The 15,406-nt window shown below is 41.2% G+C and overlaps 2 protein-coding genes and 1 pseudogene across 2 annotated transcripts; 2 read left to right on the top strand and 1 right to left on the bottom strand.

Moving 5' to 3' along the window:
* Nucleotides 1-75: 75 nt before the first annotated feature.
* On the top strand, nt 76-4,708 carry mgme1 (mitochondrial genome maintenance exonuclease 1). Its single transcript, XM_064950005.1, has 4 exons — nt 76-837; nt 960-1,200; nt 2,345-2,477; nt 3,270-4,708. The coding sequence occupies exons 1-4, from the start codon at nt 285-287 to the stop codon at nt 3,402-3,404; spliced, it is 1,062 nt and encodes a 353-aa protein (XP_064806077.1). The 5' UTR covers nt 76-284; the 3' UTR covers nt 3,405-4,708.
* Nucleotides 4,709-8,831: 4,123 nt separating this feature from the next.
* Nucleotides 8,832-11,615, bottom strand: LOC135523374 (cystatin-like). The gene is made up of 3 exons (XM_064950004.1): nt 11,242-11,615; nt 9,573-9,677; nt 8,832-9,136 (listed from the first exon to the last, which is right to left on the bottom strand). Exons 1-3 carry the CDS (start codon nt 11,449-11,451, stop codon nt 9,056-9,058), a joined length of 396 nt encoding a protein of 131 aa, XP_064806076.1. The 5' UTR covers nt 11,452-11,615; the 3' UTR covers nt 8,832-9,055.
* Nucleotides 11,616-12,748: 1,133 nt separating this feature from the next.
* Nucleotides 12,749-15,406, top strand: part of LOC135523373 (epoxide hydrolase 1-like) — a 37,313-nt pseudogene continuing 34,655 nt past the window's right edge.

The raw sequence follows: 15,406 nt of genomic DNA, 5'->3' as shown, positions 1-15,406 counted from the left end.
TATCATGTCCCACGCAGGATTTACGTGAGAAAAAAATACAAGCCCCGGCAACCTCTCGCTCTCCGGTCAGAAAGTTGTAACAAAAATGGCGCGACGTTTGGGAGAGGTAACGACTATCATCTAATTTAATTCTTTATTTTCTGTCTTCATTAATTATTTAATCTAACCAAAGCATAACTTAGGCGTTGCTGTCTTGAGTTACTTTAAATACCTAGCTGCAAACGCAAAGATAGAGCACACAGTGAATGTTGTCGGATATATTTATTTAACGTTAGCTAGCTGGAATGCTTTTTCATCAGCTGTTGAGATGTGCCCAGCGTGTTGGAGAGTCATCTAGGGTTGTCAGTGGACTCTTCTCCCATTGTACCCGGACCTCCTTGAATACTTTCTCCACCTCCAATGTCTCTCCAGCTCGCAAGAAAAGCAGTCCATACAGTTCCGTGGACAGCGGACGCTACTCCTCACTCTTCAAGTCAGTTGTGTCCCACAGAGTCAGTGCTCAAACTCCCGACATCATAGAGGAGCAAGATGTTCAAATCTACGGACCTGTGATAAAATCCCCAACACCATCTAATCGAAACACAACACCTTCCAAAATGCCTAAAATCCTCCACCCGTTGCTCAACCAAGATCGGCTATTTGATTTTGGCGAAACTGAGCTTGGAGGGGCTCCAGCCAGAATTATCCTACAGAGGGGTCAGGACAGGGGCTCAGTGCCCAGTGTGACCCGTATCCTACAGGAGACTATGTCCCCGGAGCAACAGTTTTACCTGGAGAGATGGAGGAGAAAGATGATAGCTCAACTGGGAGAGGATGGCTTTAAGGAATACAGTCAGAGTAAGTAGGCAGAACCCTCTGATTCTAAAGTTGTTTTTTAAGGCTCTAAAATATTAATGTTCTGCAAATGAGGACATGATACACACACTGTCATTCAAATGAACCAAATGTTTCTATGTTAGATCTCTTCAGGCAAGGGAAGCTTTTCCATACGGCCGTGGAGAGTGTTCTCCCGTTGACGACAAAGGAGGTACCGGGGGAAGATCCTGAGGAGGTACCAGAGATGCATTCGGAGGTAGAGGGATACATGGAAAGTGTACGCCATGTACTGGAGGACGTTAGGGGAGTGAGAGCCATCGAGAGCCGTGTACAACATGAAAAACTAGGCTATCTGGGGATTGTGGACTGTGTGGCTCTCTACAGGTAAGGATGGTGATGATGGCCACGTTCCAGGCTAACTACATTGCAGACCACTAATAGATGTCTCTCTCAATAACTTGATAGGTGTTCAACATGTCAGCTAACCACATCACATGATTTAGTAATCTGATGTAATTTATTTTCTGCAATGTAGTCGACTCAAACTCTAACTGACCTGTCAGTTTATTTGGCCAACTCACACTTTTATTCACATTTATTCATTCTCTCCACTTGTGTGATTCTATTTATTTTATTTTATTTAACTAGGCAGTCAGTTAAGAACAAATTCTTATTTACAATGACGGTCTAGACAAAAGGCCTACTGTGGAGATGGGGGCTGGCATTACAAAGAAAAATATAGGACAAAACACATCACGACAAGGGAGACCACAACACTACATAAAGAGAGACCTAAGACAACAACACAGCATGGCAGCAACACATAACACAGCATGGCAGCAACACCACATGACAACAACATGGCAGCAGCACAACATGGTAGCAGAACAAAACATGGTACAAACATTATTTGGCACAGACAACAGCACAAAGGCAATAATGTAGAGCCAACAATACATCATGCGAAGCCGCCACAACTGTCAGTAAGAGTGTCCGTGATTGAGTCTTTGAATAAAGAGATTTGAGATAAAACTGTCCGGTTTGAGTGTTTGTTGCAGCTCGTTCCAGTCACTAACTGAAAAGAGGAGCGACCCAGGGATGTGTGTGCTTTGGGGACCTTTAACAGAATGTGACTGGCAGAATGGGTGTTGTATGTGGAGGATGAGGGCTGCAGTAGGTATCTTAGATAAGGGGGGAGTGAGGCTGAAGAGGGTTTTATAAATAAGCATCAACCAGTGGGTGTATACAGAGATTACCAGTTTACAGAGTATAGAGTGCAGTGATGTGTCCTATAAGGAGCATTGGTGGCAAATCTGATGGTGGAATGGTAAAGAACATCTAGCTGCTCGAGAGCACCCTGACCTGCCAATCTATAAATTATGACTCCGTAATTTAGCATGGGTAGCCAGATAAAGCTGAGTCCTGGACTATAAAACATGCATGCTCAATGGAGAATCTAATTTGGAAGGGCCCTGAACTAGTTTTAAATCTGTTTCTGGGAAACTAAAGCTCAGCCTTCCTTCCTCAGGGGTGTGCTGTGTGTGATCGATTGGAAGACATCGGAGAGGTCTAAACCTTTCCTCAGCAACACCTACGACAACCCTCTACAGGTGGCAGCCTACGTTGGGGCCTTAAACAACGACGTGAACTACAACTACCAGGTAGGTATGATTTGAGCGAGACCCCCAGTGATCTAGTGGTGAAAAAATAAATAATAGGTGGGTAAATGTTGACCGCAGTTTGTGGTGAGTTACAGTAACGCTCCCAGGAACTTAAAATGTATTTTTCAGCAGAAGATGTGTAATCACTCACGCAAAATACAAAAGCTGCGTGAACGGTATTTCCCCTTGTTTACCCTCCACTACACCACTGGAGACCACCATACTCTCTCAGCCTGTTCTAATTTGCTTCCTACCATTACTCCTTGGCCCTAACCCTTCAATGCTTGCAGTTCTGGGTAGTTATAAGCGGTGCAGTGAAGGAGTTTCCAGTTCTTTAGGTTCTGGGTAGGTATACGCCAGTATTGTGAAGGAGCATTCAGTTCTTTAGGTTCTGGGTAGTTACAAGCCAGTATTGTGAAGAAGCATTCAGTTCTTTATGTTCTGGGTAGGTATAAGACAGTATTGTGAAGGAGCATTCAGTTCTTTAGGTTCTGGGTAGGTATAAGCGGTATTGTGAAGGAGCATTCAGTTCTTTAGGTTCTGGGTAGGTATAAGCAGGTGTTGTGAAGGAGCATTCAGTTCTTTAGGTTCTGGGTAGGTATAAGCAGGTGTAGTGAAAGAACTTCCAGTATGGTTGCTACCTTACAGATTTGCAAACGTCCAAGGGTTAGGGCCAAGGGGGAGTGGCACGGAGCAAATTGGGACTGATTGACTCTCTCTGTCTCTGACCGTAAAACATGACCATATCTCTTTCCTACATGCAAAATATCTCCCCCCCCCTTGTCTCTGCAGGTTGAGAATGGACTGATCGTGGTGGCCTATAAAGATGGCTCCCCAGCCCATCCTCATCTCCTGAGCTCAGACCAGGTACTACAGTACTGGGAGAGATGGCTGGTACGACTGGAGGAGTACACCGAGAGGAGGTGAAGGAGTGGTGTCTTTGCTGCTTGATGTAGCAGATGGACCTAGAAGTACTCTCACCCCCAGATACAGAAAGTACCTTGGCTTTTCTGACACTCGGTCACATTTGACTGGTGACTTGGACAAAGGAGTGTCACAGTCCGCTCAGAAACAGACAATTTAGCATGTTTTACTCTGACCTGTGACAGTCTTTTTGCGTCATTGCCCGATTTTGAGCTTGACAAGTTTGAAAACAGTTCTTATTTGAGTGTAGTGTTGTGTTACCTCAAGGTTGTATTCAAGCTAGAAAATGCACCGCTTACACTGTGTTGAGACTGTTAAATTGTTGTACAGTACAACATTTTGTCTCGTCTAAACTTTTTGAGTTGTTTTGCTTTTAAAGTATAAAACATCACATCTGAGGAAATCGAACCACTGGGTGGTAGCATCAGCCTGTGAAAAGTTCAGCAATCAACTAACAAAGGTGAACGAGAGATGGTTTCTATTTTTAGTTTTATACAATAAAACGATTTAAATTTTAACCCTCCATTTCAGTTATTGAATTAACATTTACCAATCAGATCTCTAAACACAACACTGATAAAATGTTATAGTTAAGAATACGGCAGGCGGCAGGGTAGCCTAGTGGTTAGGGTGTTGGACTAGTACCCGAAAGGTTGCAAGTTCAAATCCCCGAGCTGACAAGGTACAAATCTGTCGTTCTGCCCCTGAACAGGCAGTTAACCCACTGTTCCTAGACCGTCATTGAAAATAAGAATTTGTTCTTAACTGACTTGCCTGGTTAAATAAAGGTATTGTTGTGTTCTACTATAAACCACACAGCTTACACTAAAAATGAGCATGGACAAACACAACTTAATCTTCGCTAGTGTTAAAGGTATTTGAATCATGTTCTCATTTAAAACTGCGACCTGGCCAAGATAAAGCAAAGCAGTGTGACACAGAGTTACAGATGGAATAAACCAGCCAATAACACAATAAACAAGTCAATGACACAGTAGAAAAAATAAAGTCTATATACAGTGTGTGTGAAAGGCATGAGGAGGTTGGCAATAAATAGGCCATGGTAGCAAAGAATTACAATTTAGCAGATTAACACTGGAGTGATAAACGAGCAGATGATGATGTGCAAGTAGAGATACTGGTGTGCTAAAGAGCAGAAACGTAAATAAAACAGTATGGGGATGAGGTAACTGTTCGCTGCTCTGGCCCCCCAATGGTGGAACAAACTCCCTCACGACGCCAGGACAGCGGAGTCAATCACCACCTTCCGGAGACACCTGAAACCCCACCTCTTTAAGGAATACCTAGGATAGATAAAGTAACCTGGACCCCCCCCCCCTTAAATGATTTAGATGCACTATTGTAAAGTGGCTGTTCCACTGGATGTCATAAGGTGAATTCACCAATTTGTAAGTCGCTCTGGATAAGAGCGTCTGCCAAATGACTTAAATGTAATGTAAATGTAGGTAGGTAGATTGGGTGGGCTATTTACAGATGGACTATGTGCAGCTGCATCGTGACCAGTGAACTGAGATAAGGCAGAGCTTTACCTAGCATAGATTTATAACCTGGAGCCAGTGGGTCTGGCGATGAATATGTAGTGAGTGCCAGCCGAATAGAGCATACAGGTCGCAGTGGTGGGTGGTATAAGGTGATTTGGTAACAAAACGGATGGCACTGTGATAGACTGCATCCAGTTTGCTGAGGAGAGTGTTGGAGGCTATTTTGGTGCAGCTGTGGCCGGGTGAACGTGTGCTACGGGTGGGTGTTGTTATCGTGACCAGTGAACTGAGATAAGATTCAGTTGAAGTTGTAAATTTATATACACTTTAGCCAATTCCATTTAATCTCAGTTTTTCACAATGTCTGACATTTAATCCTCGTAAAAATTCAATTTTAGGTCAGTTAGGATCACTTAGATCACTTTATTTTAAGAATGTGACATGTCAGAATAATAGTGGAGATAATTATTTATTTCAGCATTTATTTTTTTAAATCACATTTCCAGTGGGTCAGAAGTTTACATACACTCAATTAGTATTTGGTAGCATTGCCTTTAAATTGTTTATCCTTGGGTCAAATGTTTTGGGTAGCCTTCCACAAGCTTCCCACAATAAGTTGGGTGAATTTTGGCCCATTCCTCCTGACGGGGCTGGTGTAACAGAGTCAGGTTTGTAGGCCTCCTTGCTCACACAGGCTTTTTCAGTTTTGCCCACAAATTGTCTACGGGATTGAGGTCAGGGCTTTGTGATGGCCACTTCCAATACCTTGACTTTTTTGTCCTTAAGCCATTTTGCCACAACTTTGGAAGTATGCCTGGGGTCATTGTCCATTTGGAACACCCATTTGCAACCAAACTTTAACTTCCTGACTGATGTCTTGAGATGTTGCTTCAATCAGTCCACATCATTTTCCTCCCTCCTGATGCCACTTAATTTGTGAACTGCACCAGTCCCTCCTGCAGCAAAACACTCCCACAACATGATGCTTCCACCCCTGTGCTTCATGGTTGGGATGGTGTTATTTGGCTTGCAAGCCCCCCCTTTTTCCTCCAAACAGAACAATGGTCATTATGGCCAAACAGTTCTATTTTTGTTTCATCAGACCAGAGGACATTTCTCCAAAAAGTCTGATCTTTGTCCCCATGTGCAGTTGCAAACCGTAGTCTGACTTTTTTTTATGGCGGTTTTGGAGCCGTGGCTTCCTCCTTGCTGGCCTTTCAGGTTATGTTGATATAGGACTTGTTATACTGTGGATAAGGACACAGAAGTCGCTGGTGGACCTGTGAGAGCCAGAAATCTTGCTTGTTTGTCGGTGACCAAATACTTATTTTCCACCATAATTTGCAAATAAATCGATTAAAAATCCTACAATGTGATTTTCTGGATTTTGTTCCTTCTCATTTTGTGTCATAGTTGAAGTGTACCGATGATGAAAATTACAGGCCTCTCATCTTTTTAAGTGGGAGAACTTGCACAATTGGTGGCTGACTAAATACTTTTTTTGCCCCACTGTAGGGACAGCAGATCCCCTTATTTTATGGGACACTTAAGTGTGCCTTTAGAGGCCATGCAATTTAGTACTCATCAATAAAACAAAAGCAATTTAGATCAAAAAAGTCCATATTAACAAAGGAAATTGAAGGACTAACAGTACAGTTATACAGCAATAAAAATGGTACCATAGAGGCACAGAATAAGTTTGAGGAAAAAAAAGAAATGGAGGAAGTTATTCAAGACAGATCCAGTGTAATAGATTATAAATATAAAGCGAACTGGGTGGAATATGGGGAAAAATGCACCAAATTATTTTTCAATCTTCAAAATAGAAATGCTACCAAAAAAAATGTATTACAACTTGTTACAAATGATTGAGTCACGCATGATTCACCAAATGATATCTTGAAAGAGGAAGTAAAGTACTTCAAGAATATGTTTTCATTTCAGTCTCCTCCATCTCCACTAACTGAAACTAATTGTATGGATTTTTTTTCCTAATAATATTGTAAAAATAACATCTGTACAGAAAGACTCATGTGAAGGCCAAATTACAGAGGAGGAACTGCTTGATGCAATTAAAGCCTTTAAGGATAATTTAAATAATTTTGCACGCCCAATTTTTCAGTTTTTGTTTGTTAATTTTTTTGAAATATCCAATAAATGTCATTCCACTTCATGATTGTGTCCCACTTGTTGATTCTTCACAAAAAAATACAGTTTTATATCTTTATGTTTGAAGCCTGAAATGTGGCAAAAGGTCACAAAGTTCAAGGGGGCCGAATACTTTCGTAAGGCACTGTATACCAAACTCCAGGGCTGGATGACATACCAGTGGAAGTATACCAAACTCCAGGGCTGGATGACATACCAGTGGAAGTATACCAAACTCCAGGGCTAGATGGCATACCAGTGGAAGTATACCAAACTCCAGGGCTAGATGACATACCAGTGGAAGTATACCAAACTCCAGGGCTAGATGGCATACCAGTGGAAGTATACCAAACTCCAGGGCTAGATGGCATACCAGTGGAAGTATACCAAACTCCAGGGCTAGATGACATACCAGTGGAAGTATACCAAACTCCAGGGCTAGATGGCATATCAGTGGAAGTATACCAAACTCCAGGGCTAGATGGCATACCAGTGGAAGTATACCAAACCTTTTTTGATATACTCCAAGGACCATTATTAGCATGTTTTAACCACTCCTATGTAAATGGTAGATTATCAGACACGCAACAAGAAGGTATCATATCATTACTGAAACCTGACCCAAGTGGTGTATATAAAGATCCAGTCCATTTAAAAAATGGAGACCTCTTACACTTCAGTGTTGTGATGCAAAAATCCTAGCAAAATGCTTGGCACAGAGAATTAAAAAAGTATTGTCAGATATTATTCATCCTAATATTTTTCATCCTAATCAGACAGGTTTATTACATGGACGATAGATTGGAGATAATATAAGATAAGGACTGGAAACAATAGAATCCTATGAAATATCGGGGACACCAGGCCTGGTTTTCATAGCTGATTTTGAAAAGGCTTTTGATAAAGTACGACTTGAGTTTATATTTAAATGCCTAGATTATTTCAATTTTGTACAATCTCTTATAAAATGGGTTAAAATTATGTATAGTAACCCTAGCTGTAAAATAGTAAATAATAGCTACATCTCAGAAAGTTTTAAACTCTCTAGAGTAAAACAAGGTTGTCCACTATCGGCATATCTATTTATTATTGCCATCGAAATGTTAGCTGTTAAGATGAGATCAAACAATAATATTAAGGGATTAGAAATCCGTGGCTTAAAAACTAAGGTGTCATTGTAGGCTGATGATTCATGGTTTCTTTTAAAACCACAATTAGAGTCTCTCCACAGCCTCATAGAGGATCTAGATACTTTTGCTATTCTCTCTGGATTAAAACCAAATTTTGTTAAAATATTAAGTATTGGATCACTAAATAAATGCAAATTTTACATTACCATGTAGTTGACCAATTAAATGGTCTGACGGAGAGGTGGACATACTCGGTATACAAATCCCAAAAGAAAGAAATAAATGTTTATAGAAAGTTAGTAAAAATAGATAAGATCTTGCTACCTTGGAAAGGAAAATACCAGTCTATTTGTGGAAAAATCACCCTGATTAACTCTTTAGTCACATCACAGTTGAAGGTAAAAGCCAAAGTGTTTAGTAGTTTACTCCAATTGGGGGAATCAGTGGAAGGGTTTGCGGGGAATAATATTAAAGGTATATTCTTTTAAAAAGTATGTATGTCTATATAGGTATGTGTATGGATATATATATTTACCCCCAAAAATATATGGGGGATTGGAAATGATATATACAATTACATTGATGGAACTAATATTCTTTCCACAATATTTAGCTGATCCAATCCTTAAAATATATAAATAAACCACATGTAGATGTAACAAACCATGGCTTTATTTAGTTCAACTTTTGCATAGAGTTAACAAACTATTTTAATACTAAATTTAAGACAAGTTATTTTATTGGTGTGGGAATGAATAAAGTAAGCAAATTATTAGTTGGATTCTTGTTTATATAGTCAGAGGTTGACCAGCATTAGTAATACATTGCACTAGTTATGGAGTAGACTAGACGAACTCGTCTCTCCTTCGGGTCTTTACGGCTGGCAGTCATTCTTGATCAACTGGATCGCTCCCAGCCAGGGGCGGCTCCACACCTCAAAGGTGCACTGGTTGGTCTGAGGAAACAGGAAGCAACAGGAGTTGGTATGATCACACACCCTTTCAGCAAGCATAACAACTGACAAAACTTTTGTTGGACATTGCATCTGACTGCTTGAGCTACAAATCACCTTGCATCATAAACAATGTATTATTTGTAGAGTAGTCAGGCAAAATGTACCCACAATGAATTTATTATGCTCTCAAACACTGCCAACAGACATTAGTCTACAGAAATGTCAACTGAAACGTCCCTTTGCAAACAACTCCAATAGTGAAATAGGTAACACGTTACAAGTAGGGTTTCTAAGTAGTTACCAATGTGTTCACTGTTTAACAGGTTATAAACTAAAAATGAACCATTCTTAAGCTGTACATATAGGAAGCACTGAGCTGAAGTGCCAGTATTGCACACAAACAGATCTGGGACCAGGCGAGCCTTGTGGTCCTTACCGCAGCTGGGTCCTGGTGCACAGCGCAGTCCTTCTCCAAACCTCCCTTCCTGCACAGGGTCCTGGCCATCTGCACTGTGAAGATGTACTTCATCCCAGCTACCACCTGTAAGCCGAGGATGGTCAGCACGTCAGACCACGGACATAGAAATCACCCATCTTGAATGAGGAACCTGTTCTAGTGATTCTATTTCTATGGCTAGAACTGAACTACTAAAAACAGTGCAGATGACCGCATGGTTTAAAAAATGAGTCCACTGCACAATGGTCAAGTGAGCATTGTTCACTGAGTCAGAGGATACATAAGGCAATGTTCATCTTAATCACATTAGTCCTAGCGTGTTCACTCCCGACAATAGGCTCCCATTGTCTCCACTCATCACCAACTATGTAAGGGATCAACGAGGGGCTTTGTGTTCTATGGAAAACAATGAACGACGTGGAAGGCTTGTTCCACGACACTAAAGCGGAGTGGAACTGACCTTACACAGAGTTAAATTATTTTCCAGAGAATGGATAGAACTCTGAGTTGATTATTTCTTTACGTCAAAACTATCATTTACCACAAGTGTGTTCACCATCCAGCGAAGTAGCTAGCAAGTTGACTAGATGGCTACAGTAGTTTCCGTTGTAACCCAACAAACAGACTTGCTTGTTTAGCTAACCATCAGTCCTAGCAAAATTGGACTTTTGCTTTCAAAAGTAGCTCAAACGTTATTTTTTCCCCCCCCAACTATAGCCATTTAATTCCATGGTTCAAACATACCCTGCGTTATAGGTAATTATACAAACGGGTGGGTCTAATACTGGATGCTGATAGGTTTAAACCGCATTCCAGACATTTATTTATTCCACAAGTTGGCAACAGCTAAAGGTAGGATGTTGACATGCCCATTTAATCTGTTCCATCTGACTGTGCAAATCCACTTTCTCCAATCCACTTCCTCGTAAACCCAGCCAGGCAATTTATAAACTTTATCCACTGTAAAAAAAAACAACTAGACATTGATCTCCCATTTCTTTTAGACTGCCATTTGATTTTTAACAGCGGATATTTGTATAAACATTGCTGTCTGTCTTTTGCATTGGGAAGAGAGTTTCTCGGCCAGTAAAAACCACGAAGCAGCTGTAGTTGCTTTCGTCGTCTCCCCTACCAGGGTTCGAACCAGGGACCTTGTGCACACAACAACTGCCTCCCCACAAAGCATCGTTACCTATCGCTCCACAAAAGCCACGGCCCTTGCAGAGCAAGGGAGACTACGTCAAGGTCTCAGAGCAATTGAAGACACCGGTTGAGTCACTATTTACCGGCATAGTTTTTAATGGATATATAAAGAAATACAGGTCAAATTAAATGCAGCTAGTTTTCTGCCCTTTCAGCTTCAATTTGAAGTGATTGCGTTAGCTAGTTCCTCTGAACAACAGTATCCGGACAAGAGAGCACATTACCTATGCCAGGTGAAATCGCACAGCACTATAGCTCATTGTTAAGTGTACATCCAAATACAATGTCACTAGAAAACTTAAAAGCAAATACTTTGCTGTTATTCTGTTTTCATTGTTTTGACGTGACTAATTTAGCCATAGTTGGCTAGCAAGCAAGCAAGGGATAAGACTGTTGCCAACTAGTATTTCAATGGAACATTTTGAACTTTAAAAAAGTGACGGACCTGTTTCTGAGCCTTGACAACCTTGGCCATCTGCCAAACATACAGGTCGTTTGTTCCCTTGTTGTATTCGGCCACGGCGAACTGCAGCGCGTCTCTCGTAGCTTGGTCCTTCATATCTGCGTCCACGACGCCCCCCGGGATCCCATCGGCGCTCGCCAAGATGAATGACACCGCGAGCAAAGGAACGACGATCTTCCAATTCATGAGCATTTTTCTCGTCTGATATCAGTCTTTACTGCAACTCCGCTCGTATCAAGTAACGTTACACCACAACACATCCTCGCCTCAGATGACTTTTATATAAACTTTGATATACACGCGGTGACGTCACTCGTGCTTGTTGAGGGGTGTGGCAGATTCGGACTCCACTAATAACATCAACACAAAAGCGACCGCCTCCATCACACCGACAGTGAGCTGTGCGCGAAATGGGACTCATGCGTGCAACGACAGTTAAACATTCACTTCCGGCTGCAATTTCTGTCAAGCCATTTAACACATACAGTTTGGTGCAAAAGTTTGATAAAAGCCAACGTGTGCACCACAGAACGAATTGCCTCTGCAACCCAATGCTGCAAGGCAATCGCAGCTCTCCATTGGAAATGAATGGACTGTAATGAAAGTGCAGGGAACAGGTCTCGGACCTTCGACCTTCGAGCCCGAGGTCCGGTGCGCTTATCGACTGTGCTGCAAAAGCATGCTCGAGCGGCAGTGTCGATTTCCGCGGTTATATACACTAATAACTGTTGGCCTAAAAGATGAGAATCCAAGAGATATCATGTAGCTAACTAGAGTTGCCCGTTTTGTAGAACGACTTACCCCGGTTATTTACAAGGTTGTAGGCTAAGCTAAATAATTCATAATGGGAAAGTATTATGAAACGCAATGAGAACCTGCACATCAATGGATGTCAAAGATCTAAATCTCTGTAAGTCACATTGAACTAAGGCCTAGGCCTTAGGCTTTATTGGCTTTAGGGATGATTGGCTATTTATACGTTCCAGCATTAGGACTACTGTTAGACGTGCTCAGTGTATTAAACAATGATGACTTCGTTGTCAAACTCATTCCACTGAGGGCCGACTGTCTGCCACTTTTATATTTCTTCTTTCGATTAAGACCTAGACAAACAGGTGAGGGTAGCTCCTTACAAATTAATGACCTTAATTCAACAATCAAGAAAACAGGTGGAGCGAAAACCCACAGACACTCTGCCCTCCTTGGAATGAGTTGTACATGGGGCTAGGCTTTATTCGTGATTTGACTTCTGTGCTTGTTATTTAGCCTATGGTGACTGGCCTCAAGTTATTGATGATAGAAACCAGAGAAATTAAATTAGAATTGTATTTTCTTATGATCGTGGTCATAATGTCAATCGTCTAGTGAAATGGTGCTTTCACGACAACTGGGGGGGAGCTCGGAGCTCATTTTTCCTGAGTTCCCAGTTGACTTGAAAGCACTGAAGTCGGAGATTTCCGAGTTCAGCTGATTTTTGAACGCGACAAAAGTCCAGACTTCGGTCAATGACGTACAGACAGGAGCGCACTTTGAAACTGCAGGACTCTTGAGTAACCATGCAGACAATTGAAGTTCTGAAGTGAGTACTTCTTTATGTGGATAAATAGGGCGTAATTAATCAAAGCATTGCGTAAGAGTATATTCATCGTCTATAGATGTGGTTAAGACTAAAGAGGTCAAGGGAACGCAGACAGTCGGGATAAGAAGGACTGCGGGTTGGCGGCGCACGTTCAACAAACAAAGTGGATATTCGTCAAATCGTGATCGATGTATTGTAACAGGCCCGCAATTTGGTAACCATTGTTCGATTTGGATATATTTGGCTGTTTTCGCTGCATAACATTTAGAAATCGTCTCTTTCAGGTTTAGAATGAGTGACCGCAAAATGCTAACTCCCATTTGTATAAACGGGTAGCATAGTTAGGATAGAGAAATCTGGGTTTGGAGGCATGTCGTTTTTAAAGGTGCACATGCAGAAATCGCTCCGCCATTTTCTGGTTGCAAAAATTCTAATAGTTCGCCTAATGTCCGTTTTATTTGACTACAAGTATGGTACGATGATAATCTACACTATTTAACCCGTTGTGAAATATATGTTCCATTACCACATAGTAATATCAGCTGCTTGAACCTCGTGTACAAAACACAAAGTAAAAAAAACAAACATTTGAAATGTCGAACATAGAACATATCTACCGCTTCTTAGACTGGCTTTCAATGACAGATGACAGATGTTGGGTTGCCCAAAAAGGTATGTTTTGCAGCTTTTACTGTATAGCAGTTGATGACGACATAATATATTAGGGTTGACATCCATACAAGCATTTTATTCAGATTTTTACCTCTGTGTGAAATACCACATTTTTTTCCTGGGGGCAATGAGTGGGTTTGGGAGGTTGAACGAAAGAGTTAAATTTCCATGTGCAAAAATAAAAATAAAAAGTGAAATGCGTTTCCATCGCATTTTCATCTACTGCTAGTTTGGAAACGTTTTCCCATGGTGCGGGAGGGTGACCGTAAGGTTGCAAGTTCAAATCCCCGAGCTGACAAGGTACAAAATCTGTCGTTCTTCCCCTGAACGGGCAGTTAACCCACTAGGCTGTCATTGAAAATAAGAATTGGTTCTTAACTGACGTGCCTAGTAAAATAAATTTAGCGAATCTCTGGTTTTGGCAACAGCTCGTAGATACGGTGTGGGTAGGCTGCCTACATGATGAGAGCAAGTTTGTTTATATGCAAGATAAAAACGAATTTGCCTACATGGTGAGATTATTATGGACAAAATAGGGAGATGTTTATTTGTCAAACGGCATGATCATGTCACCAGAATAAGACCCTCGGAACATGGCATCAAGTTCATCACCTTGCACATTCATCATAATTGATTGAATCGCTAGCCTAATAAACTGCATGCTTTCCCAACGAGTAGTAGTGGACGGACCAAATGTCATGGCATTACTTGATTCCAAATTTACTTTGATTCTGTTGGTTATTATATCAATATTTGCGCATAAAAGCATTTCCACTGACATTTCTCGCTTAATTAATTTTACAGACAAAAAGATCGCACCTTGTCCAGCATGTTTTGTCAACATTTAGAAAGTTTACCTACAAATGTTCTGTTTTCATCAGGCCTGTCATGATGTTTTAATATGTACTTTACACGCATAGTATGGTTGAAACCTGGTTTGTGATACTAACTTTTATTTAAATGTCCTGGTTGTTTGTGTGTTGTATTCCAGACAGGCCCTCTCCAGCCTGGATCCTACCCAGCAGCAGCAGCTCTTGGTGGCCGGGTCTGCGGTGGCCGTGGGCGGGCTGCTGACCTGCTATTACTGGGTGTATCAAGGCAGGAAGACCAAGCGCATTCCAATAGGGGATGGGTGGTGGGGGGCAGGAGAGAAGCCTCAGTCAGAGGATGAGAAGGTTTTCCCCTTTCAGGTCCAGACTTCCGATGAAGAGATACAGGTAGGATAATAAGGGGGTGCAACTTTATATCAAGTTCATAGTTGCTGCAAGTCTTACTGTCAGTTTCTGGGCACTAACTGGTTCAATCCACGTTGTTTTAACTTAATTTGACAACATATTGTGACATGGAATCTATATGTAAAATACATTTAGATTGGAAAGAAGTAAACTGTTGTTTGAGGGTGAAATTTCAACCACAGGATTATGACATCATGATAACCATATTTCAACAGGCAATTGTATAAAATGTTTAATTTGTATATTTAGAATAATGTCAGATCATCATTTCTATACACTGTCGGGGAAAAAACAATAGGCTGGACAGCACCTCCTGTTGGAGAATTGATGTATCAACAGCTACCCTTTGGTGTCCCATCCAGGGTATTATCCAAGCCCAGCCATTATATTTATCAAACTATTACAAATGTGCTATCGTGAGAAGGATTGTTGTGAGATCTCCAGTTAAAAATGAAATGGATTCACTGTCGCTATTAAAGTCATTCCAATGGGAAGGTGTAACAGAGCAAATGAAATGGGACCATACTTTATCTCTCATACATCATCTATGAGACTATTTAGCCCTGTATAGCGTTAGTAAAATCATCAACAGCTATTGTTTCAATTCAACCCAGAATTTAATTAAACATAGACAATACAATTGGCCAAGTGTTTCAAGCTC

The sequence above is a fragment of the Oncorhynchus masou genome, chromosome 31, assembly GCF_036934945.1.
Source record: "Oncorhynchus masou masou isolate Uvic2021 chromosome 31, UVic_Omas_1.1, whole genome shotgun sequence".
NCBI lineage: Eukaryota > Metazoa > Chordata > Actinopteri > Salmoniformes > Salmonidae > Oncorhynchus > Oncorhynchus masou.
Note: the sequence above shows the minus strand (reverse complement) of the source record. Positions and strands in the feature narration are given on the sequence as shown.